The sequence below is a fragment of the Stegostoma tigrinum genome, chromosome 16 (genome assembly GCF_030684315.1).
Source record: "Stegostoma tigrinum isolate sSteTig4 chromosome 16, sSteTig4.hap1, whole genome shotgun sequence".
Classification (NCBI taxonomy): Eukaryota; Metazoa; Chordata; class Chondrichthyes; order Orectolobiformes; family Stegostomatidae; genus Stegostoma; species Stegostoma tigrinum.
The window spans coordinates 42289776-42316259 of NC_081369.1; the positions used below are offsets into that span (position 1 = coordinate 42289776).

At 38.6% G+C, this 26484-nt stretch overlaps 1 protein-coding gene across 3 annotated transcripts in view; it reads left to right on the forward strand.

Moving 5' to 3' along the window:
• wwp2 (WW domain containing E3 ubiquitin protein ligase 2) overlaps window positions 1-25841 on the forward strand; it is a 220676-nt gene extending 194835 nt beyond the window's left edge. For 2 of the 3 annotated variants that reach the window (XM_048546465.2, XM_048546466.2), the window contains 8 exons: window positions 5220-5379; window positions 7617-7750; window positions 8259-8399; window positions 10319-10439; window positions 17940-18044; window positions 21311-21407; window positions 22227-22299; window positions 23581-25841. In XM_048546465.2, coding sequence (XP_048402422.1) covers window positions 5220-5379; window positions 7617-7750; window positions 8259-8399; window positions 10319-10439; window positions 17940-18044; window positions 21311-21407; window positions 22227-22299; window positions 23581-23680 — 931 coding nt within the window. In that variant the 3' untranslated portion in view covers window positions 23681-25841. Of the gene's footprint in view, window positions 1-5219; window positions 5380-7616; window positions 7751-8258; window positions 8400-10318; window positions 10440-12954; window positions 13084-17939; window positions 18047-21310; window positions 21408-22226; window positions 22300-23580 lie in introns of those variants that run through there. The other variant, XR_007249090.2, reaches the window with a different exon arrangement.
• The last annotated feature ends 643 nt before the right edge of the window (window positions 25842-26484 follow it).

Genomic DNA, 26484 nt, shown 5'->3' on the forward strand with positions numbered 1-26484 from the left:
CTTAGCTTGGTTCACACAAACGTTAGATTTTAATTTTTCACAGTTATCCTACCCATGTGAAACTGCCCCTTGCCTGCCTTGAACTCCTGCTGATCTCTGAAAGCCTTGTGCTTTTTTCCCAAATCAGTTCCCATTCTCCAATAACTTGAGGTCACAGTCTGATGTCATAGCCACATATCCTAAATTACAGCCTTCCTTCATCAAAAATCTGAAGTTTTCATTTCTCTTTCAGATTTTGTCTTAAAAAATACAGACTTTGAAGTTCAACGTTTGTACAGATAACAATTTATATTTGGTTCCCATTGGTTCGGGTCTTACAAAGCAGTGAATTTCATTTCAGTATTCATATTTTGAACTTTTATCTAGAAATCTGCAATATTTTTATTTTTCATAAATGGTCTGTGCAGCAATGGAGCAATATGGGAAAAGGCTTGAAATCATTAGGGAAGCGTAGCTATTTGTCAAACTATTTCCTATGCAATAACTTGATGGGAGTTGGTTCCTTACACAGTGCAAGAACGTTTGATAAGTGTTATTGTCATTGTTATTCTGAGATATGTTAATTTTAAAGAAAATACTAAGTTGGCATGCCCAACAAAAGATATTTTTCTGTTCATTATGTTATTGTGTATTTTCCATAATCGTGTAGCTTTTAATGCAGGCTTGCTTAAGTTTCTGACGTTTTTCATTATTTTTGTATAAAAAATTGATTTTCAATATTGCTGTTCTTTCTCGGTGGCTGAAGTGTCTGTACTTAGAGTCTCCATCATCGCACCTGCATCTGCTTTCACTCTGTGACCTACCAGTGGTTTTACCCTATGGTAGGTTACGTCATGCTGTTCTACCACAGGGTAGAACCACGGACAGGCTGCTGAGAATCTTCCTGCATCAATGGAAACCATTTGTTTTTGTGCTGAGGTTCTTATTCTACTTTTTGTGCTGAGCATTTTAGCTGAAACTGTAACTTGTTTTATAAAAATTCAGGTTAAGTATAACTTGATTCCAGTCATTTTTATTCCTGATACCAAGTGAACTAAATAAGGCAGTATATCCTGTTTCTATCTGACTGAAATTTACAAAGATAATTATATTTTATTTTTGAAAAAAATAAATAATTATGATTCAGCTGGTGGCTCTTAATCAAATGATGTATCTGTCATTGACTTTAAATTGCCCTGCTCCAATTACTCTTCCAGTCTTCTGGATTGATATTCTTTTTGGGCAGATTTTATGACTGGGGACACAACCTGAGAATTAGGGCTAAGCCAGGTAGTGTAGATTTTAGGAAGCATTGCCTTCATGGCAGAGGTTTAAAACTGCCTTCAAGAAATGGCAGTTAATATTGGGTCAGTTGTTATTTTTAACTCTTGAGATAGATGTATTTTTATTAATCAAAGGGATTAAAGGGTATGGGCCACAGATCAGCAATGACCTCATTAAATGATGGAAAGGGGTCAAGGGGGTCAATGGCCAACTCCTGTTCCTATCTATCTCTGATAGTCAAGTTGATGCATTGTTGATCTTAGTTCCCCCAGTAGCCTGTCTGAATTAGAACATTTGACCATATTGGACTATTCTAAGGAAATCCTGCATACAACTGTGTCTATGTATAAAGCTACATAATACAGTCAGTCTCAGTTTTAATAAAACTCAGTGTGATAGAACCATGTGATTTGGTGAGTGAAGGAGTCTGTGCTCGTGGGCAACCTCCTGCCCAGACAAATGGAATGAAAGTTTGCTTTGCCTGTTGATTGCAAATGTCCCATGTGAATTGGGCTTGGGCACCACTGAAGTGATCCTAATTTAGTAATTGTTGCGGCTTAACTTTGAGAAAGCACAGGGCCGCACAAAATATGAAATGTGGTATTAGTTCACCTGGGAATGCTTTTCTATGGCCAGACCTTGGGCACATTCTTGAGGCAGAATGAACAAAACTTTACTGTTCTAGAAAATATTTGCCCTGGATTGGGATTGCTTGATGCTTCAATATTTATTTGCTAGTTTGTATTATGAGTATTATTAGCAAACAATTTTATTGCCCAACCCTAATTACTCTATTGGCCTTCTTGTTTCATTGTAATATATCTGCTGTCAACAAGAGTTTTGCAAGTTATTGACTCGTGTGAAGCACTGTGAATTTAGTTCGAGGCTAAGATGGAGTGTGCTTTGAGGGAAATAGTCGAGGTGTTCTGATGCTGCTGCTTCTCTTCTTCCTTCAGGTGTTAGAGGTCGCAGGTTTAGAACATACAAAGGAAGCTTGGAGAAGTTACACTGCATTTTGTAGATGATACACAATGTTGCCATGGTGTGTTGGAATGAATGTTGAAGGTAGCAAACAGGCTGCTTTATCCTTGAATGAAAGCTTCTTGAGTATTTTTGGAATTGCACTCAACTAGGCAAGTGGATGCTATGCCATCTAGCTCCTGCCTCATATCTTGAATGAAGTGAAAATCAGAAGAAGAATTATTCACTGCAAAATTTCCAGGCTTATGCTAGTTCTTATAAATGCAGTATTCATGTGAATGGAGATTCCTCCATCCTAGAGTATTAGCGGTGGGCTTTCAGTGGTGGAAATGACATTGGATGGCAAGGAAGGTGCTTAGATTCTATCTTGTTGGAGATGGTCACTGCCTGGAAGTTGGCGGTGTGGACAGAAACTTTGCTTGCCAGTTATCCGCTCAGTACTGAATGTTGTTCAAGTATTTCTGCATGCAGGTAAAGGTGGTTTCAGTATCTAAAGAGCTGCAAATAGAGGAATCATTAGTGGACAGCCCTGTACTTGGCTTTATGATGGAGGAGAGGTCATTGACGAAGCAGCTGAAGATGTTTAATCCTAGGCCACTATCTTGAGGAACTCCTACATTGATGTCCTGGGCCTGGAACAATTGACGCCCATCAAGTACAGACTTCTGTGTGGAGCCACAGGAGATGGGGGAGATTTTAAATGAATATTTCTCCCCAGTGTTTACTGAGAAGAGAACCATGGATGCTGAGGAACTAAGGGAAACAAGTGGGCATGGTTAGGACCACTTACATATTACCAGAGAGGAGGTGTTTGCAGCCTTAGATTGCATTAAGGTGGAAAAATCCCCTGGGCCTGATCAAGTCCATCCTCAGATACTGTGGGAGGCTGGGGAAGAAACTGCAGAGGTCCTTGCAGAGAATTTTTCTTCATCTTTAGCCACTGGTAAAGTTCCAGAAGACTGGACGGTGGCTAATGTTGTTTCATTGAATAAGAAGTATAGCAAAGACAGGCTAGGGAACTACGGGAAAAAAACAGAAGTTGCTGGAAAAGCTCAGCAGGTCTGGCAGCATCTGTGAAGAAAAAAATCAGAGTTAACATTTCAGGTCCAGTGACCCTTCCTCAGAAATGCTGTGTAGGAAACTACATGCCAGTGAACCTGACATCAATGGTAGGAGGTTATTGCAGAGGATACTGAGGGACAGAATCAACTGAACATTTGGATTGTCAAGGTCTGATTAGGGATACTCAGCATGGATTTGTGCGTGGCAAGTCATGTCTGACAAATGTTTGAGTTTTTCGAAGAGGTAACTAAGAGGATAGTTGAGGGTAGGGCAGTGTATGTTGTCTATATGGATTTTTGTAAGGCCTTTAACAAGGTCCCACAAGGCGGGCTAGTCATGAAGGTTAGATTGCATGGAATTCAGGGAGAGCTCGCTAATTAGATTCAAAATAGGCTCAATGGTCAGAGACAGACGCTGATGGTTGAAAGTTGCTGTTCAGACTGGAGGCCTGTGTCTAGTGGTATGCCACAGCAATTGGTGTGGGACCTTTGTTACTTATTATTTACGCAAATGATCTGGATGTGAATGTATAAGGCATGATTAGTAAGTTTACGGATGATACTAAATTTGGAGGTATCGTTGATAGCCAGGAAGGTTATCAAAAATACAGAGGGATTTGATCAGATAGAGAAGCAGGCTGAGGATTGGCAAATGCAATCCAATGCAGATAAGTGTGAGGTGTTGCACCTTGGCAAGTCAAACCAAGGTAGGACTTATACAGTAAGTGGTAAGGCACTGAGGAGTGTTGTAGAACAGTGCGACCTAGGAGTACAAGTACCTAGTTGATTGACAGTGGCGTCACAGGTGGACAGTGGATGAAGGAGGCATTTTGCATGCTGGCCTTCATCGGTCGAGGCATTGAATATAGAAGTTGGGATGTTATGTTACAGTTATTTAAGTATTTGGTGAGGCCGTACTTAGAGTATTGTGTAAAGTTTTGGTCACTCTGTTATAGAACATAGAACTGTACAGCATAGTACAGGCCCTTCGACCCACAATGTTGTGCCGAACTTTTACCCTAAACCTAAGGTCTATCTAACCTCTACCCCTACCTTATACTATTATCCATGTGCCTATCTAATAGCCGCTTAAATGCCTCTAATGAGGCCGACTTCACTACCCTCTCTCGCAATGTATTCCACGCCCCATCACTCTCTGAGTAAAGAACCTACCTCTGATGTCTCCCCCATATTTACTTCCACTCACCGCATAATATGCCACCTAGTAATAGCTGCCTCCACCCTAGGAAAAATTCTCTGGCTGTCCACTCTATCTATACTTCTCATCATTTTGTACACCTCTATCAAGTCACCTCACATCCTTCATCATTCTAAAGAGAAAAGCCCTAGCTCTCTCAACCTTTCCTCGTATGGCCTTCCCTCCATTCCAGGCAACATCCTGGTAAATCTCCTCTGTACCTTTCCCAAGGCTTCCACATCTTTCCTGTAATGTGGAAACCAGAACTGGACACAATATTCTAGATGTGGCCGAACCAGGGTTTTGTATAAGTGGAGCATAACTTCACGGCTCTTGAACTCAATCCCTCTATTAATGAAAGCTAACACAACTTACACCTTCTTAACAACTCCAGCCACCTGAGTGGCAGCTTTCAGGGAACTTTGGACATGAAGGAGTGTAATAATTTCTGAGTAAAATATTGGAGATGGTATAACAAAGCTTTCTTTGACTCCATGGTGGGAAGTTACTATTTCTGCTCATTGTTCATGAGCATCTGAGTTGGAGAAGAGTTATGATTTCTTGGCTATAGACTGAACAGTGGGATGGTGAAAAATCTGTTCGCTTTTAAACATGCGTAAAAATTTCATAACATGACGAAAGTTGTGTTTTAAGCATAGAATTTACATTGATAAACTTACAATTACTTACTATTTGAGTTTACTATTGTTCCATAGAGAGTGGTTTTTCCTGCTTTCCCACGAAGTTCTCAATCCAATGTACTGCTTGTTTGAATACGCTGGAAAGAACAACTACTGTCTGCAGATAAACCCTGCATCATCAATTAATCCAGATCACTTGACCTATTTTCGTTTTATTGGAAGGTTCATAGCAATGGTAAGTATGAAGATGGATGTAATGGAAATATAGTGTGTGTAACCACATGCATTCTAAATACCCGCAGTCAATTCCAAAGAACACATGACCAAAGTTGTGTTAAAACAATTTTTGGGATTTCAATTTTAGATCTGGAACCTGTAAATTTAAATATTTGCATCATTGAAGTTCCATTTCTGCCAAGTTGAATGCAGGTCTCCCAGAAATACTTGGAAGCAAGCATGTATTTCTAAAGTCCTTTCATTACTTAAGAAAGCACCAAACCGTTTCAGAACCATTGAAGTACTTTGGAAGAACTGTTCTAACATAGGAAAAACCGGGAGTCAATTTCCATACAAATAATTGCTTGGTAGTACAGAACTTTACCATTGCTGAAAAGGGACACAAAGTTGAAGCTTTTTGTCTTCCATTTCTTAGAACTAGGACACAAGAAACCATACTCACAAAGGAACACCAATTTATTCAGCATAAGAAAGTGGCTGTGATTGGTTGAACAGCTATTGGCAGAGATATAGCAGGAATAGTTAATTGTCAATTTTAGTTTTCAGACCTGGAAGCTAACTTTGATTAGTCAGGGTGTTGTCATAAAGAATTCATACATTCTATCATTGTAAAAGATGTGACAGAGACTGCCATTTTTTTTCACTGTTTAATTTCTATACAGCATTATCAAGGAATTTATTTATCTTAGTGATGTTGATTGAACAATAAATATATTGAGATCTCTGTGTCCTTCATTTCCAGCATTTGTACACCTTGATTTTCATCACTCTACCATTGGTTGCCAAGTCTTTAGCATTCAGTGGACTGTGCTGATGATGAACTTTTCCCCCAAATTCTCCTTTCCTTAAAACCGATCTCTTTGACAAGTCAGCTGTTCTAATATTTCATTATATGGCTTGGAGCCCAATTTTATTATAAAACCATACCAGGGATGCACCTTGTAATGTTTTATCACATTTAAAAGTGCACTATAAATACGAGTTAACACAGTGTGGAACTGGAGGAACACAGCAGGCCAGGCAGCATCGGACGAATAGGAAAGTTGACGTTTCGGGTCAGCTCCCTTCAAGTTGTTGTTATCATTAGAACAAAGGAATGTGGATCATCCAGGCCCTCGAGGATTTTGCATTTCTATACCTTACTTTTATCTTTCTGCATTGGTTTCATAACCCTTAGGAGAAGGCACGTTTCAGACTTCCAGTACTCTGTCTGAAGTAATGATTTCTGACATCGCCTGGCTTTATATCACATGGCTCTAATTGTAAGATTATGTTTCTTTGTTTTGAAGTCTCTTACCAAAGAAAAGAGTTTCTCTCTCTATCCTGTCATATTCTTTGATTATCTTAAATGCTTCAATTACAGCATGTCTTATTCTTTTATGTTTGTGAGAGGACACCATGAGATGCATCCTGTCTTCATGATTTAACCTTTATGACACAAAAGCAGTTCTAGTGAATTCACTGCTGCCCTGAGCACTTCCTTGGGCCCAAAGTGCATCTCACACTGCTGCTTTGAACCCATCAGCTGTAGTTTTTCCCATTAACTTAATCTAACAATAACTCTGCAATTTTTGTTTTGCATCCAGCCAAACTATTAGTGTGCAAAATGAGTTGGTGTGATAAGCAAATTTATATTTGCCCTCTGTACCTTTATCTGAGCCACTTATAAATACAATGAGAAGGTGAAATCACAGCTCAGATCCCTGTGCTGTTCTATTTATCATAGAATTTCTATGCTATACACACACAAAACTTGACTACATTCTCATTTTCCACCTCTTTGTCTCCCATCCAGGCAAAGAGTTAGTTCCAGTAATTTTTTTTGTGCTGTCATTGTTACCATTGGTCTCTCAACTGGAACTTAGTTGAATGTCTTCTAGGAGTTCTTATAAATATATCTGGAGATGCACCCTTATCAAACACATTTGTTATTCCATCAAAAAATTCAGCTAGGAATAGGAATATCCCTCTATAGATCCATGTTGACTCTCCCTGATCAAGTCATCTAGGCCAATGAACTAACTAATTGCCCCAAATATGGTGTTACATCTTTGTCTGGCACAAGTGAGGATCTCAAAGATATTTTTGAAAGATGACAGTCTGTTTGTTTCAAATATTCCTTATTACTACTTGGAGATCTTGATGAATGCTACTTTCAGCTTTCTCAAAGTATTTCCGTAAGCTGTATTATGAAACCTTACCTTAACTCAGCTTGTATGTTTTGTTTACTTCTAGGCTCTTTACCATGGTAAATTTATTGATACCGGATTCACATTGCCATTTTATAAGTGTATGCTGAATAAAAAGCCTACAATGAAGGACTTAGAATCAATTGATCCAGAGTTCTACAATTCTCTGCTGTGGATCAAGTAAATATAATTTTGTATTTGAACTTACAGTGCACTTACATAATTTGTTGTAAAATGATGCAAATATATGCACTAAACATACTGAAATTGGTCATTTTAATTTTATGATTCAACCAGTCTCTGTTGTTGCAGGAAATGACAGTTGAAGATAGTTAACAGAGGGTATAGTGAAGCACAAGTTTGGCATTATTTCTCAAGAAGTCAATGTAAAATTGAATGAAAGCAAAACACTGCAAATGCTAATGATCTAAAGTAAAAATGAAAAGTGCTGGAGAATTTCAGCAGGTTTGAAAGCATCTGTGGAGAGACCAACTGAAGTTATGGTTTCAAAATCAATGACTTTTCTTTGGAACCTGGTTTATTGACTCTGTTTCACTCTCTATGCTTTCTGCCAGATCTGCTTCCAGCACTTTCTGTTTTTAATGAAAAATTGAAGATTGGATGGTATTGATGATTGTGCTATGCTTAATTTATTTTTTAAACATGACTTCATTTTTCTCCATTTCAGGGAGAATAATGTCGAAGAGTGCGGTTTGGAGTTGTATTTTGCTCAGGATATGGAAATCTTAGGCAAAGTTACAAGCCATGAACTGAAGGAAAATGGGGAAAATATTATGGTCACTGAAGAGAATAAGGAGGAGTACATGAGGTTAATGATTTTAAATGCTTTGTACAATCTCAATTTAGAAATGCATTTTCATAGCCCACGAAAGGACATCTGTATTCCAGTCAGATTGTGAAAATTATTACTTAAAGCTGCTTACTATAAGTATATTCCATCAGGAATATTCTTTTGTAATACTGTAGTGTTATGGAAGTTTTCTATATTAATTGATGTTTAGATGAAATGTTTTGTTTAGGATTTGTCAAAGTTGTGCTAGTCTGGATCAAACTGAGTTTTCAGTATTATATTTCAAAGAAAAAGTTTGAAAAGAAGGAGCTTCTATGAACATTGAATACAAAAGAAGACACTAGTAATCTCATCACTGGCACTTGACTGATTTCATTGTGTAATAATGGCAGTTTGTAGTTTTAAAGAGGTAATATGAATGAACCTTGCACAGTTTACTAAATCATGACGTGGTACTAGAATTCAGCATTTGATCTAATATGAGCAGTACCACAGGATATATGTTTGTTCTGTTTTTTCCATATTGCATACATTATTGTTTGTCATGACACAATTCTATGACAAGTGATGACTCACATTTCCGCATTTCATTTTGTGCACAACTTCTTGATTGCCTTAAATTTCTTATGGCTAAAGGACCAACAAATTCAGAACTGTAGACATTGAGTATAAAGGAAATTATAAGTTTGCAAAGCAAGCCAATCAAATTGTTATTTAACCAATCTCTTGAATCTTTAACTGCTATTGTTCCACCCACAAGTACTTATATAGGTTTCTGTTCTCAACATATCAAAATTTTTGAGTTTAAAGTTTTCTTAAACAATGGCTAATCCTGTTTAGAACATATTATGCATTTCAGAACAATCTCTCATCCTACTAGTGTAGATTTTAAATTGTTGAAACCAGATCTATTGTTATCTAATTTAAGGTTAGGAAAGTATGGCAGTTTTCATCAAAACTGCCTATGAATCACTTCACTTTTCTCGCAGTCCTCTATCTCCAAACAAGAGGGATTATTGACTTGTTTCACCCTACAATTGCTATATGCCAATTAAGAGTAACATTGCTGATAGCAACGGAGACACACAATACTAATTTATGTGACTGCTCACAGATCATGAAATTGGTTTACTTGTTAATAGGCCACATCCAGAGTATAACAGTCATTGATACTATTATCTTACTAATGAAGGTGGGTGGGGGTAATATTTTTACTCCTGTTTGCTATACTGTTTGTCTTTAAGCAATGTATCTTAGATGGTAATGGACAGATATCAATCTAAATTGGTACACAGATAGGAAATGGCCCAAAGAGAATTTTTTTTGTGAAGATATGACTCTGGATCTGGATCTGGATCCAGAAATGTTTTTGAGGATCTGTTAACATTGGGAAATAGAGTGAATGGACCTCTCCTGTAGAATATTGTTGCCTTTTAAAAGAATGTTATTGTTTGTTTTAGAATGTTAATGATTATCCCAGCTGCTGTCTTAGAATTTAGCACATCTGTGAATTTTGAGCAGAGTTTTCAGTAGCAGGATGTTAGTTATGAATTAGCTGAAGCTCCTAATAAAATGATTTATTTTCCAGCTTTGTAATTACAGAGCATCGTTCACGCAGGGAAAAGCCTTGGTGAAGAGCTGCATAAGAATAATAGTGTTAATGCAGTCTGGTGGGGGTAGCACTCCACTTTTTTTGTGTTTGTGCATTAGACAGTCTATACCATATGTCTCGTCAACAGTGCTAGATTGACTAAAGAATTCCTGACAAATTGCAACATCAGTGAGACAGCTTCTAATTTCACAAAATAAACATGGAACATTTAAACCATTGCCCCAAAAATCTGTTTATTGTTTGAGTTTACAAATATGTATTAGCCTTAACCAATTCTAAATATTTGCAACAATGTACATTCAATTAATTTGTTTTTTAACTGTAGGCTGCTGACAGACTGGAGATTTACCCGTGGAGTTGAGGAACAGACCAAGGCTTTCTTAGATGGGTTTAATGAGGTGGTACCGTTAGAATGGCTGCGATATTTTGATGAAAAGGAACTAGAGGTAAAAAGCTTGTTTTGAAGTTTGTCTTATGGCTGACTACTCATACAGTATGATGTAAGATGCACATAATGAAAAATGGCCAGAAAACAGGTTGATTTCCTCTGCTAATAAAATGTGAGGCTGGATGAACACAGCAGGCCAAGCAGCATCTCAGGAGCACAAAAGCTGACGTTTCGGGCCTAGACCCTTCATCAGAGAGGGGGATGGGGAGAGGGAACTGGAATAATTAGGGAGAGAGGCGGAGGCGGACCGAAGATGGAGAGTAAAGAAGATAGGTGGAGAGAGTGTAGGTGGGGAGGTAGGGAGGGGATAGGTCAGTCCAGGGAAGACGGACAGGTCAAGGAGGTGGGATGAGGTTAGTAGGTAGCTGGGGGTGCGGCTTAGGGTGGGAGGAAGGGATGGGTGAGAGGAAGAACCGGTTAGGGAGGCAGAGACAGGTTGGACTGGTTTTGGGATGCAGTGGGTGGGGGGGAAGAGCTGGGCTGGTTGTGTGGTGCAGTGGGGGGAGGGAACGAACTGGGCTGGTTTAGGGATGCAGTAGGGGAAGGGGAGATTTTGAAACTGGTGAAGTCCACATTGATACCATATGGCTGCAGGGTTCCCAGGCGGAATATGAGTTGCTGTTCCTGCAACCTTCGGGTGGCATCGTTGTGGCAGTGCAGGAGGCCCATGATGGACATGTCATCAAGAGAATGGGAGGGGGAGTGGAAATGGTTTGCGACTGGGAGGTGCAGTTGTTTGTTGCGAACTGAGCGGAGGTGTTCTGCAAAGCGGTCCCCAAGCCTCCGCTTGGTTTCCCCAATGTAGAGGAAGCCGCACCGGGTACAGTGGATGCAGTATACCACATTGGCAGATGTGCAGGTGAACCTCTGCTTAATGTGGAATGTCATCTTGGGGCCTGGGATGGGGGTGAGGGAGGAGGTGTGGGAACAGGTGTAGCATTTCCTGCGGTTGCAGGGGAAGGTGCCAGGTGTGGTGGGGTTGGAGGGCAGTGTGGAGCGAACAAGGGAGTCACGGAGAGAGTGGTCTCTCCGGAAAGCAGACAGGGGAGGGGATGGAAAAATGTCTTGGGTGGTGGGGTCGGATTGTAAATGGCGGAAGTGTCGGAGGATAATGCGTTGTATCTGGAGGTTGGTGGGGTGGTGTGTGAGAACGAGGGGGATCCTCTTGGGGCGGTTGTGGCGGGGGCGGGGTGTGAGGGATGTGTTGCGGGAAATACGGGAGACGCGGTCAAGGGCATTCTCGATCACTGTGGGGGGAAAGTTGCGGTCCTTAAAGAACTTAGACATCTGGGATGTGCGGGAGTGGAATGTCTTATCGTGGGAGCAGATGCGGCGGAGGCGGAGGAATTGGGAATAGGGGATGGAATTTTTGCAGGAGGATGGGTGGGAGGAGGTGTATTCTAGGTAGCTGTGGGAGTCGGTGGGCTTGAAATGGACATCAGTTACAAGCTGGTTGCCTGAGATGGAGACTGAGAGGTCCAGGAAGGTGAGGGATGTGCTGGAGATGGCCCAGGTGAACTGAAGGTTGGGGTGGAAGGTGTTGGTGAAGTGGATGAACTGTTCGAGCTCCTCTGGGGAGCAAGAGGCGGCGCCGATACAGTCATCAATGTACCGGAGGAAGAGGTGGGGTTTGGGGCCTGTGTAGGTGCGGAAGAGGCCCTCCGCTTCTTCCTATCCCGCTGGCCCGACCAGTCCCCCTCCACCGACACTCTCATCCGCCTAGCTGAACTCGTCCTCACACTCAACAACTTCTCTTTTGACTCCTCCCACTTCCTACAGACTAAGGGGGTGGCCATGGGCACCCGCATGGGCCCCAGCTATGCCTGCCTCTTTATAGGTTACGTGGAACAGCCCCTCTTCCGCAGCCTACTGCATCCCTAAACCAGCCCAGTTCGTCCCCTCCCCCCACTGCACCACACAACCAGCCCAGCTCTTCCCCCCCACCCACTGCATCCCAAAACCAGTCCAACCTGTCTCTGCCTCCCTAACCGGTTCTTCCTCTCACCCATCCCTTCCTCCCACCCCAAGCCGCACCCCCAGCTACCTACTAACCTCATCCCACCTCCTTGACCTGTCCGTCTTCCCTGGACTGACCTATCCCCTCCCTACCTCCCCACCTATACTCTCTCCACCTATCTTCTTTACTCTCCATCTTCGGTCCGCCTCCCCCTCTCTCCCTATTTATTCCAGTTCCCTCTCCCCGTCCCCCTCTCTGATGAAGGGTCTAGGCCCGAAACGTCAGCTTTTGTGCTCCTGAGATGCTGCTTGGCCTGCTGTGTTCATCCAGCCTCACATTTTATTATCTTGGAATTCTCCAGCATCTGCAGTTCCCATTATCTCTGATTTCCTCTGCTAGGCAAATTTATTAGGATTGAAACATTTTAAATCACTCTGTGGTGAACAGGTTTTCAAAAACCACTTAAAAATGTGTGCTGATGCATTTTTAAATTGGTGACAATTTTAAATAGTTTTTAAAGATAGCAGGTTAACTTTAGTTTCTTTTATTTCCATAGACTCATAGAGTCATACACCATGGAAACAGACCCTTTGTCCAACTACCTATTTACAGGGAAGGTTGCAGTTAGGATTGCTGGTTAGACTGATCAAGGTCAAGATCGATTGTGTCCTTGAATAAGTAAAAGGTACAATATTTTCTTTGTCCCTTTGAAAGAAATGGAAGGAAATGAAAACATAATGATGTGCATCAGCCACTGCACTGTGGAAAAAGCTGAAGGTTCCAAATGGAAACTTAGATGTGAAGGTGGTTGATGAATGGGACTGAAATCATCCACTTAAAGTCTAAATTGACCGGTCAGTGGAGAAAATTATTGCTATGAAGAGGAACAATATGAATTAGGCAGCTTGCTGTAATAATAGGAAAAAGAATGAGAGTAAACCATTATTTTCAAAGAAAAATGGAGCAATTTGATAGACAACTGTAATACTTGTGGAATATCATATAATGACAGTGTGTGGAAGTTAATGGTGCCAAACTTCACAGAAATGTCCAATGATGGAGGAGTCATCTAAATCAGCTCAGAAATGCATTACATGTGAGTAAGGTCACCAGCAGAATAGCTGTGTTGAAAAACATACTAACACAGACCACTAACAAGTCTGTATTCTTTGGGATCAGCTTAATGAATGGGAATGGTGCAGTTCCTATCAACTTCTATTGGAGCTAGGGGAGTGTTAATGGAGCCTGTTTTCTGATGCAACATGGGTAGTTATCATTTCTGATGGGGTTTTCCCATGGATCTTTTATATCTGCCAAGAACTATAATTACATAATTATAACTATATAACATTTGGAAGATGATAGTGGGCCACGTTGCACAAGCTGAGAGATTAGGTTTGTATTGATGGGGCCTGATGGTCTTTCCTTGCTTTTTTCATCTGGATTAAGATAGAACTTTAAAATGGTGGATAGCATGAAAGTTGGTAGCAGCTTTCGTAACTTTAGAAAGGACTAATGTCAGAGTAACCAGTTTGAAGGATAAAGAAGATCACCTTTTGACAAACCATACATCTTGGGTTTCAGATTTTCAATGGAATTCACTACCTTCTGACCTTTTGCTTGAAGATTATATCCATGTTGTATCATTATATCTTAATTAAATTCAGCTGGGAGTCTTTAATATTAGAATAGCTGCACTTTAAATTGGGTGTAGCATTTCCAAGCTATAAACACACAAAATGCAAAAAATGATTGATATCTTGAATTGTATCTTGATTGTATTATGATTTCAAGTACATTCTCTAGAAATAAAGTAAAATTGCCCGGACGTAGGAATTTTTTAACTTCTTGGCCAATTTTAGTTTTTCTCCATTGCATATGGGCATTAAAAAAACGTATTTTAATCCCTCATTAAGCTGTGTACTTGTCATAAAATAAACAGCTCGTGATATATAAAGAGGTCTATATGCTTCATTTTTTACCTTTTTATTACAAATTCCCATTCTTTACTATGTAATGAATGACTGTAATGCTGGACAAGTCAGATCCCAGAGTAAGACCTTGTTTAATAGAAAAAATATTGACTTTTAATGAGCCAAACTCCTTTGGAGAAATTTGCAGTTGATATACCCGAAACGTTGATTTCTCCTTTCCTCCAGCTGCTGCCTGACTTGTGTTCTTCCAGCCTACTGTTTGTTCCCGTTCTGAGGAAGGGTCACCGGACCTGAAACGGTAACTCTGTTTTCTCCTTCACAGATGTTGCCAGACCTGCTGAGCTTTTCCAGCAACTTTGTTTTTGCTCCTGTTTGTCTGCTTGCTTATAGTGGTGGTTTCTTCCAGCTGTTGCCTGATTTGTTGTGTTCTTCCAGCCTACTGTTTGTCTAGTTGGTTATAGCGTTGCCTCGCACATCTCACTTTTATTTTCTTCTATGTGGCCCTTTAAAGTTCATGTGTAGCGGTGAACTCCAGATCCAGAAGTCAATGTCACGATAGGTGTTGGTGCGCCAATCAGCCTGTGCAGAACCTTGAAACAGCTGCACACGTGTGCTGCCATGTAGCTTTGATGGTATGTTGTTGGTGGTTAGCCACTGAAAATTACTCACATAAGGATGGATATGTTTAGGAAGGACTTAATTAAACATCAAAACAAAATTTCAACCTGTTTCCCGCAATATGTTTTAGATATACTTATCCCAGAGAAATATCCCTTTCCTTCTGGGACAGCTGTAACAGTTTTATGATTTCTTTCCAGTTTTAGTTGCATGGACTTCCTTTAAATTGTCAACTTGAAAACGTCTAAGCAAACCCTGTCAGCTTGTAGACTGTACAAAATACAATTCTACATCGACTTGTAGAGATATACAGCACAAAAACAGACCCTTTGGTCCAAGATAACAAAGTATGGAGCTGGATGAACACAACAGGCCAAGCAGCATCTTAGGAGCACAAAAGCTGACGTTTCAGGCCTAGACCCTTCATCAGAGCCTTTTCTGATGAAGAGTCTAGGCCCGAAACGTCAGCTTTTGTGCTCCTAAGATGCTGCTTGGCCTGCTGTGTTCATCCAGCTCCACACTTCGTTATCTGGGATTCTCCAGCATCTGCAGTTCCCATTGTCTCCCTTCGATCCAATTTGTCTATGCCGACCAGATATCCTCAATAAATCTCGTCCCATTTGGCTTACATCCCTTTAAACGCTTTCTATTCTTACACTCATCCAGATGTCTTTTAGATGTTGTAATTGTACCATCCTCCACCACTTCCTCTGGCAGCTCATCACATACATGCACCACCCTCTGCATGAAAACGTTACTCCTTAGGTCCCTTTTAAATCTTTCTCCTCTCACCTTAAAACTGTGCCCTCTAGTTTTGGACTCCCCAACCCCATGGAAAAGACCTTGTCTATTTACCCTATCCGTGCCTGTCATGATTTTATAAACATCTATAAGGTCACCCCTCAGCCTCCGACCCTCCAGGAATAGTAGCCCCAGTCTATTCAGCCTCTCCCTATAGCTCAAACCCTCCAATCCTGGCAACATCCTTATAAATATTTTCTGAACCCTTTCAAGTTTCACAACATCCTCCCTATTGCAGGGAGGCCACTGTTGCATGCAGTATTCCAATAGTGGCCTAACCAATGTCCTGTACAGCCACAACATGACATGCCAAATCCTATACTCAATGCGCTGACCAATAAAAGCAAGCATACGGAACGCCGTCTTCACTGTCCAATCTACCTGTGACTCCACTTTCAAGGAACTACGAAACTGCACTCCAAGGTCTGTTTGTTCAGCAACAGTCCTCAGGACCTTACCATTACGTGTACAAGTGCTGCCCTGATTTACCTTTCCAAAATGCAGCACCTCACATTTACCTAAATTAAACTCCATCTGCCACTCCTCGACCCATTGGCCCATCTGATCAAGATCCCGTTGTACTCTGAGCTAATCTCCTTCACTGTCCACTACACCTCCAATTTTGGTGTCATCTGCAAACTTACTAACTATACCAATTATCTTCACACCCAAATCATTTATAGAAATGACAAAAAGCAGTAGACCCAGTACCGATCCTTTTGGCACACCACTGGCCACAGGCCTCCAGCCTGAAAAGCAACCCTCCACCACCACCCTCTGTCTTCTACCTTCAAGGCAGTTCTGTATCCAAATAGCTAGTTCTCCTTCTGTCCCTCTGATCTAACCATGCTATCCAGACTATCATGAGGAACTTTGTCGAATGCTTCTCGGGTGAATTGAACACCCGATTTTTTTGAAAGGGCTTAGTGGAGGAGATCATTGATAATATTATGAATGAGTAGAACCACCACCAAAACTGAAACAAAAAACAAGAAATGACTGAAATAACTGCATTTTTAAAGTAAATTAAAACTTCAGGAAAAAGACATTAGCTGTTATACTTCAACATTAGTGGTTTATTTTGAATGGTATAGTTTCTGGAAATCAGTTCATACCAAGCTCTACGTTTGGATTTGAGTCATTTTAAGAGCCAAAATACTTTCAGGGTCGGAGATTGTTGGTGAAAAAGTAAGGAAATTATGATATTTATATGTCTGTAATTAGACATAGAATACTTTATTTGCACCCAAGATTTCTTATTCTTTTATGCTGATTTTGTTCTTTTAAATACCCAGCATGTCTCCTACATCTCTGGTAGAGGAAAATGTTTGTTACAACCAAATAGCAGGGTTTCTCTACAATCTTAATCTTTGTCCCTGCCGGTCTGTTGTCTTGACTTTCAAATATATGAAGTGTTCAGTACCCTTAAATGTTAATACCAACATTTCCCACTTCTAACCTTACCCTGTTCACATTTTCCTCAACTGTTTGGTTTAATTTAATCCATCCTTCTGTCTTTCAAGATTTACTCTATCTTAACTTTGTACTCACTGTTCCATTTGTACAGGTACAACATTCCTTCAAATCTCATCATATTCGTCTACTCCTAAAAAATAAACATTTGTTTTACTTCTTTTCACATTTTATTCCATGTGCACTCTTCCTTAGCAACCTACTTTAAATTAATAAAGTAACTTTTCAACAGAGCTGTTTCTCATAGCATAGTGCTATGAATTGAGTTGCTCTGTTCTTGTTTTTTGGAATACTGTTCTTAACTTTTACCCTTCCTCAAGTGTAACTTCACAGTGTTTTGCTCATCAGTCAGGGTGTTTCTACATATCTTACAATCCATTATTTCCTCTGCTTGTGCTTTTTCCAAACTATTTGAGTAGTAGTTGCTATTTTGTTTTTGAATTACTAGCACTTCTTATTACCCTATTATTCTTTGTTTGGGTTCTTGCCCTGAAAACTACATGAATGTTTAGTTGTGTTTCTGTGTAAATGCAAACATTTAAAATAACATTATTTGTCCTTTTATGCTAAATAACAGCTTCAGAAAAGATGAAGTATTAAAAATTTATATAATTTCAGGTGGCACAATTATGGCCAACTGTTGTTTGAACTATACTTTTGCTTACATTGTGTTTAGACAGACATGGCAATTAAATAATTTTTCATTTATTTCCAGTTAATGCTTTGTGGAATGCAAGAAATTGACCTATCTGATTGGCAGAAAAATACCATCTATCGCCATTACACGAAGAACAGTAAACAAATCCAATGGTTCTGGCAGGTGGGCAACAGTTAATTCAATAAGAAAATGGGCAGATCAGGACTGGGGATATAATTTGTGTTGCTCAAGTTTGTTTGTAGCTGCCACCTATACTCAGCTTTGAAATGACCTCTAAAGCAAGACCAGAATATTATTTACCTAATTTGTGCTGAAGAGTTAGGCAGTAGCCACCACGTTCAACAGCATAGGAGCAGGGTTGAATTCTGATGCTGCAATAGTTGGGTGGGACTTTTGCAACTAACTATAAATAGTAAAATGTTTAATTCTGAAAACTTGAGTTTATTTCATTACTTTGTTCCTTCTTTCTGAGCATCTGATGTGATGTTAAATTGTAATAGTCAGTTTTTAAGTATGTGTTGTAGCATTTAATAATTTTTAAAAAACCAAAATATGAAGGAAATATTTCTTCTGTACATTATAATTTAACTAGCTTACAAAGAACATGTTTAAGCCAACCAGTGGAGAGATTTTCCCTGATTCGCATTAACTTCAGTTTTTAAAGGGCTTCTTGGTGCCCCTCTTAGTTAAAATGTGGCCCTGATACCAAAGGCTGTCACACTCATCTCACCTCCTGAATTCAGCTGTTTTGTCCATGTTTAAACTAAGGCTGTAATGAGGTCGGGAGCTGAGTGGCCCTGGCAGAAATGAAATTGGGCATCACGTGAGCAGGTTATTACTTTCCACATGCTGGCTCTGTCAATGATCCCTTCATTCAATTTACTAATGATCAAGAATAGACTGATGGGACATTAAAAGGCCCAGGTTGGATATGTCTTGCTTTTTATCTACAGGAGAAAACTTTGGCAATTTTCCACTGGTAGATGCCAGTGTTACGGGGTATTGAGTACAAGAGTTGGCAGGTCATGTTACAGTTGTATAGGACTTTGGATTGACCACATTTGGAATACTGCATATAGTTCTGGTCGCCACATTACCAAAAGGATGTGGATGCTTTAGAGAGGGTGCAGAGTAGATTTACCAGGATTTCGCCTGGTATGGAGGGCACTGGCTATGAAGAGAGGTTGAATAGATTAGGATTATTTACATTAGAAAGACGGAGGTTGAGGGGGGGACCTGATTGAGGTCTACATAGTCATGAGAGGTGTAGACAGGGTGGATAGCAAGAAGCTTTTTTTCCCAGAGTGGGGGACTCAATTACTAGGGGTCACAATTTCAAGGTGAGAAGGGAAAAGTTTAAGGGAGATATGTGTGGAAAGTTCTTTACGCAGAAGGTGGTGGGTGCCTAGAATCCATTGCCAGCGGAGGTGGTAGAGCCGGGCACGATAGCATCACTTAAGATGTATCTAGACAGAAAGATGAATGGGCAGGGAGCAGAGGGATGCAGATTCTTGGAAAGTAGGAGACAGGTTTAGATAGAGGAGCTGGATCGGCGCAGGCTTGGAGGGCCGATGGGCCTGTTCCTGTGCTGTAATTTTCTTTATTCTTTATGATGTAGACATAATGGCCTGAATCTGCAGGAGCAATAATTGCAGTCCAGTTGTGACTCTTCTTGAAGTTAAACTGCCATGTCTGTAATTGCTGAGCCTACCTTTACAATGTTTTGAGCAAATATGTAATGTCTGTAATTCCCCACTTTTCCGGCACCATGCTTATAGCCAGTGCTTCTGCAATTTCCATTCATATTTCCTTCAATTTCAACTCTCATGTGCTTCAGTACCCTTGGATGCTGAAGTCCATCACGTCCAGGTGCCTTATTAAATTTATGTACCAATAACTTATCCAATAGCACTTGCTTATCAATTTTTTAATCCTTCCAGTGACTGTGTTTCTTCATCTCTCACCACAGCTTGGACAATGCCTGCCTCATGAGTATAGAGTGGATGTTAAGTATTAAGTTAACACCTCAATCATGCCCCTTGCTTCTTTGCATAAATCCTTTCTTTGCTCCCTCATCGGTACCATTCACTTTTACAATTTATTTTACTGATGCCGTACTTATAGAAGACTTTTGGATTTCCTTTGATTTTTGCTGGCAGGTCTTTTTTTCAAAATCTCTCTTTGCTCCTCTTGTTTGTTTTTTCATCATACTTCCAAACCTTCTGTATACAACTTAGTTCTCAACTGTATTTACTACCCGGCACCTGCCATTAGCACACTTATTCTTTATTTCAATTTCTATCTTCTTCCTCATCCAGGGAGCTCTGGGTTTGTTTATCCTACATTTCCCTTTTGAGGGAATGTAGCTTGACTGTACTAAAACCATCTCCTAATTTCAAAGAACCAATTATTCAGTTGTGGCTTTCCCTGCTCCAATCTATGCTTCTCAGCTCTGTTCTAGCCCCATTAAAATTGGGCCTCTGCCAGTTGATTATTCTTACTCTGGATTGACCAATGTCATTTTCAACTGTCATCCTAAACTTTATGCTACAATGATCACTATCTCCTATACATTCTGTCACTGACACATAATCTAATTGGCCCATTTCATTCCCAATATTTACACTTCTCTGTAATTTCCTTGTTGATTAGTTCCCCCGTGTCCTTCCCACCAGCTGATGGTTTATTATACCGAGCAATGTAGTAGCACTCTTAGTCTTTATCTCAAGAAAATTGATACAAAAGCAAATGCTACAAATCTAAAACACAATCAGAAAATGCTGTACATGCTTCAGGTCTGGCAACATCTCCTACTTTATTGTTTTATGGAATGTGGGTGTATGGTTATTTGTTGCACATTCCTAATTGCTCATGAATTGAGTGGTCTTTTCAGAGACCAGTTAAGGGTCAACCACATTGTGGGCATTTGGAGTCATATATAGGCCAGACCAAGTAAGGATGTTAGGTTTCTTTCACTGAAGGATATTGGTGAACGCGATTGGTTTTTACAACAATCATCAGTAGTTTCATGATGACAATTCGAGATTAGATTTCAATTCTAGATCACTTTACCCCCTTAAGTGATAACATTCAAAATGCTCAATGAATTTGGAAATTTTCTGTTCCACCTGACTTAGAATTATATTGGACAGTGTTTTCAGTCACGAAGACTTTGGAGGAATCTGTCACCATGGGAATTTTGTTTCATAATTTCATGACCATTTAAATAATAGAATCGCAAATGACTGAACTTGACATTAACATTAAAGTGCTGGAAAATGGGAATAAAATAGATGCTTGTTTTAGACTGATGCGGACTCACTGGGTTAAAGGGCCTTTTTCTGTGCTGTAGAATACTATGACTCTATAACACAGTTTGCCTATGATGACGTTAGTTATGTTGTGCCCTTTACTTATTCTGTTATTAGGTTGTAAAAGAAATGGACAACGAGAAGCGAATCAGATTGTTGCAGTTTGTCACTGGCACATGTCGTTTGCCAGTTGGCGGATTTACAGAGTTAATAGGTAGGAAGTTTTGTTCCAAAGTTTTAGGACACTGGTTCAGTTTTTATGGCTTTGCTTTACATTAAGAACACATTTCTAATGGAGATAATAGGAACTGCCGATGCTGGAGCCTGAGATAAAAGGTGTCGAGCTGGATAAACACAGCAGGCCAAGCAGCATCAGAGGAGCAGTAAAGCTGATGTTTCAGGTCTGGACCCTTCTTTCTCTACATCTTGTTATCACAGTTTTAATGGAGTTTTTCACCAAGGCCCTGGATTAACATGCTGACTAATATTCTGACTTTCAATTTAAACTTTTTTTGACAGTATGACATGGAATAGCTGTCTCTATCTAATCACTTGTTTCCACTAACACTGGACTACTAGAAATAACTACTGAGCGATACACATTGATGACTGTGGTAAAGTGCTCCCAACACCATTCACTCTTCATGCAACCTACTGTTTATCTGCTACAGAAAGTAACTGACCTTATCTCAAAACAGATTGATATCAGTGAGAATGAGAATTTGGCACAATGGGATTTAGAGGAACAATAGTTCTTTCTATCATTCTGTATGTTGGTGATCCACTGCTGTTTCGTTCTTGTACTTCTAAATTTGGAACTTTTGAATTTTAAGTATACTTTGAAGTTGACTTTCCAGTCTGTAGCTTGGCTTTGAAATGAGTTTCTCACCAGTATTTGGTTCTGCTTTTGCATAGCTTCAGGTATTCACATTTCGTAAATTCTTGAACATAATACCCAAAAGAAAGGATGACTCCCTGGTATTTAGACATTGAAGTGCTAATATTTTATTCTTAAAATTTACACTATTTATAGGAAGCAATGGGCTACAGAAGTTCTGCATTGACAAGGTTGGAAAGGATTCATGGCTTCCAAGAAGTCATACTTGGTAAGTAACAATGAATTAACCTGTTCTTCTAAGTGAAGAAAAAATGATTTTTTTCACCCTCGGTCAAATGTGAGTCAGAAGTACAGTAATGTGCATGTGAACAGTGGTTTATCATTGGTATTGTATTAACCTGATACTGTTTCTAACAATTGCATTAAGAAGGTGAATATAATTTGACATGGATGCCTGCATCTCTCCATATTAATATTTCAATTGTAATACTGGTAAATAAATTATTTCTACTTGTCTCGACATGCCGTCACTATAATAAATACATTTAACAAATTGTCCTGCATCACAACCACCTGATAAAAGTAATGAAACACCATGAAAAAGGAATAAAGGCTGCATGAGACTTTCTATTGAGATTGGTTCTGCTTGGCATTGATCGTGTAGTAAACTATGCTCAAAATATTCAAAGAATACTCTTTCCCAAGTCATGGAGTTCTGCAACTTTTCAATTTATTCAATGTTACACCAAAGGATGTTAATGTTGCCTTATCATACTGTCACTTAAAATACAGTTGAAATATCAATAAATAAATTAATTCTAATTGTTTCTCATCTGTATTCCTTATTATTCTTACCTAATGTATCCCTACTATAAGTAACAGAAAAACCTATTGCCCTTTTTCTTCTGGCTGTTAATATTTTAAAGTTGGAAACAACTTTAATAAGTCTGTGTTTGCATCGGGTAAAAATGACTTGAAAGATAAGTAAATGTTCTAAAGGTAAAAATGGAGCAGAGGGAAAAGTCGTCTGATAAATATGTTTGTTACCATCCCAAAACATAACATTTTCCAAGTAAATAATCTCACCCATTGTATAAACATATATGCCCCCTCTCAAAATCTGTGCAATTTTTCCCTTTCCTATTTGTAATTGACAATATATCAGAGCAGATAGTTCATTTTTACTGATTCCATAGTATTTATGATTAACTTCTTTTCTTTTGATCCACAGTCCTGTAACATTAAATGCTTATTGCTATAGTCAAATGCTGAAAACAGTTGCACTTCCACTGCATCTGAATTTTATAGCTCTGGTTGCTTCATGACAAGCTTAGAAAGTGCTGTGCTACTTATTGAGGCAGATTATACTGATTCATTTCACAATTTTTGGTTGCGAAGGATTCAATTTACAGGCAGATTGATACAGAAAATCAATTGCTTGAAAACAGACACCTTTTATGCAAGAGGGATTCCTGAAAATATATTTTAATATCTTGATGGATTTTTTAAAATGGTTGGTGTATATGACTGTTGATTTGGGTTTTTACAGTTTCAATCGCCTGGACCTCCCCCCTTACAAAAGTTACGATCAGCTAAAGGAAAAGCTGCTGTATGCCATTGAAGAAACAGAAGGCTTTGGTCAAGAGTAAATGGTTATTTAAGTGTACTTACAGCAAGCTACAGAGAGAAGCCATCAAACAAAACAACTTTGTTCAACTTTCAGAAGACTGTGCCTATCATGAAGAACTTACAGCTTCATTTCACTTCTCTGTATTTGTTTTAAGTGGACTCCAGGGAATATTGCATCTTTTTCTGTTGAGGCTAGAATTCAGCAGATTTCATGAAGAATAATGCACCTTTATTTTTCAAGATTTAAGTTGTACTTTTTTAAGCTATCATATGTTTAAATATAATAACCTCGAGCTTAATCTGAAGTCTTTTCAATAATATATTGTTGCAATAATCTTGTAATTGACGGTTTCCCTTCTAATTCAGAGCAAGTGAATTGAAGTTACTAATTGGATCAATTCAAAGAGTAAACAGATTTGCAAGCAATATGAATGAGGAAAAGATAATTTGACTTCAGTTGTTTCAAGGTCACTGTAAAGTATCCTGGCGATATACCAACATTATGAATGTGATTTTTGTAAAGATTGCAGTCATGTTATAAATATTCTGTTACAAAGATTGTGATACTGTTCAGAATTAACAAAGTGACATGTTTTGGTTTGCTGTAGCAATCATGGGTAAATCCGGATAACCAAAAATGGACATTTCTCTTATACCTGCTTGAAAGCTTGCCATTATGATAGTCTTGTAGCTTCAGCAGTTGTCCCATACCACTGCCTTTTTAAATAATTGGTATTTTAAATTGTGATACGTAGAACAAATAATAATTTTCACTTAAAATCCCACTGTATAATCAATGTGCTATTTTGTTTTCAAGTTCAGGAAAAAAATGTGAAATTTCAGACAGAATTGAAAATAAATTTAACGATTTTGCTAAATCTTATCATAAAATCATATACTTGGAATAAAATTTTAATTTAGTAAACTTTCAAAATTGAACAAATTGGAAGCAGCAAGTATAATTACTAAATGAGATTCTTGAGCTGATTTTGAGATCAGAATCATTCTTTGCTGATGCCCTCAATACTGCTTCTTCATTTCAGTCATTTGTATAACATGCTGGCTGTGACATTAAAAAGGTAAAACTCAGCAAACATTATGTCGAATTTTTCTAAAGTTGTAGTATTTTATGAATATATTTAAAAATTCATCTGGTCAAAGGCTTGCTTTGTTTTATCTTTTAATGAGCACTAATAGATTGATAACTTTGCACCCTTTGGTAGAAAAATATTCAATATTTTACTTAAATTATATCTATTGTACAATCAAAGAATGCAAGACAAAATCCCTCAGAAACAAAACGTTTTTTTCAAATTAGATAAAGTATTGTGCATAAAAATTGTAGATTTGCCTTTCTAGAATAATAGCAAAAAAATCAAAGATGTTATGGATATGTTATTAGTACGTTACAGAAATGTGGCAAAGAATTTGTGGTTTTATAACAGCACAGAAATGAAACCAGATGCGTAAGTCACTGTGCTGAACTGTATCTTGATATTTACTGATTTTCAAGAGACAGTGCTTTTTGAAATGAGTTGTTCATGACATTTCCCAGTTTTGAATTGGCTTGTGAATTATATTTGAATTTTCAGCACTTATTGTGTTTATGTTGATTTTTCTCAGGTCCAGATGAATTAAACTCTGTTAAATTACAAGCAATTTCAAAAATAAAATTAATAGATTTAGAAATTGCCAAATAAAATCAAGTTCCTCAGGAATAATTACAGTTGTGAATATTTAAAAATACAAGATGTTAATACGTCCAAATAATTTAAAATGTATATTTTTGATTGAAAGTCTTTGTGTATCAGTATCTTGTCCTGTTTAAAGTAGTTCCAGTCTCTTTCCTCACAATTAGCGTTACCATCTTCTTTCAGACTTTGTCTAATTTTTTTAACCATTATCTTAACCTTTTTGAACAGGATGTTGTCATTTTGAGTCCAGAATTAAGTGACATTCTGCAGTCCATGATTAGAATTTCTTCGAAGGTGGATTCCCTCCTGACTCACTCTCAAGATGATGTCAGTACTGTGATGTGACACAAAGCAGCAGGTAGCTGTGAGGGTACTGTTGCACCATTGATTGGCATAAACCAGGCTACTTTGTTTTAAAGATGTTGGAAATAAAATTTGTTGGACATGACTCATTCTATCATATTAAATATTTACCACATTATAAAAATGTTCAAACTTGACCACAATCATTTTATACATTTTGAGGATGTTGTCTATAACATTTTAAGTGATGATGAAATGGTTAACAAGATCAATTATCAACTAAAACATCAGGTATTACTTTTGGACATAGTTTATCAGAATTTTCAGACAAATTACTTTTTAACAATATTTATCACTTTTTCATCTTTTTGTCTGATTTGTTTAGAAAGCCATTCATGTTAAAACAATGGAAAAATCTGATAAATATTACTCAAAAGGCGTTAAAAACAAGTCAGAGAAATCTTTAAAAATATTAACATAAAAGAAACAAATGTCTAAAATCTTATTACATTTTGAAAAAAAGGTTTAAAATCCATTTGCTCAAATCCACTTAACTTTTCAAAGCTCTTTTCCATGTGTGCTTTCACATCTAATATTCATAAAAAGAGTGAAAAGTCCTTAACATCTGGAAATGGCAGATTTAGATATCTTTGTGTAAAACCTTTGTTACCACTGGGAAATTTAAACATATTTTTAATCTGCCATTTAAATCTACTACTGACTGACAGAAATTGCATGGCCTTGAGAATAATGTAAATTGGCCCAAAACACCTCCCAATTCTGCATGCTACAGTGCAGCATGCTACTTCCTGGTTCACTGTGATGTT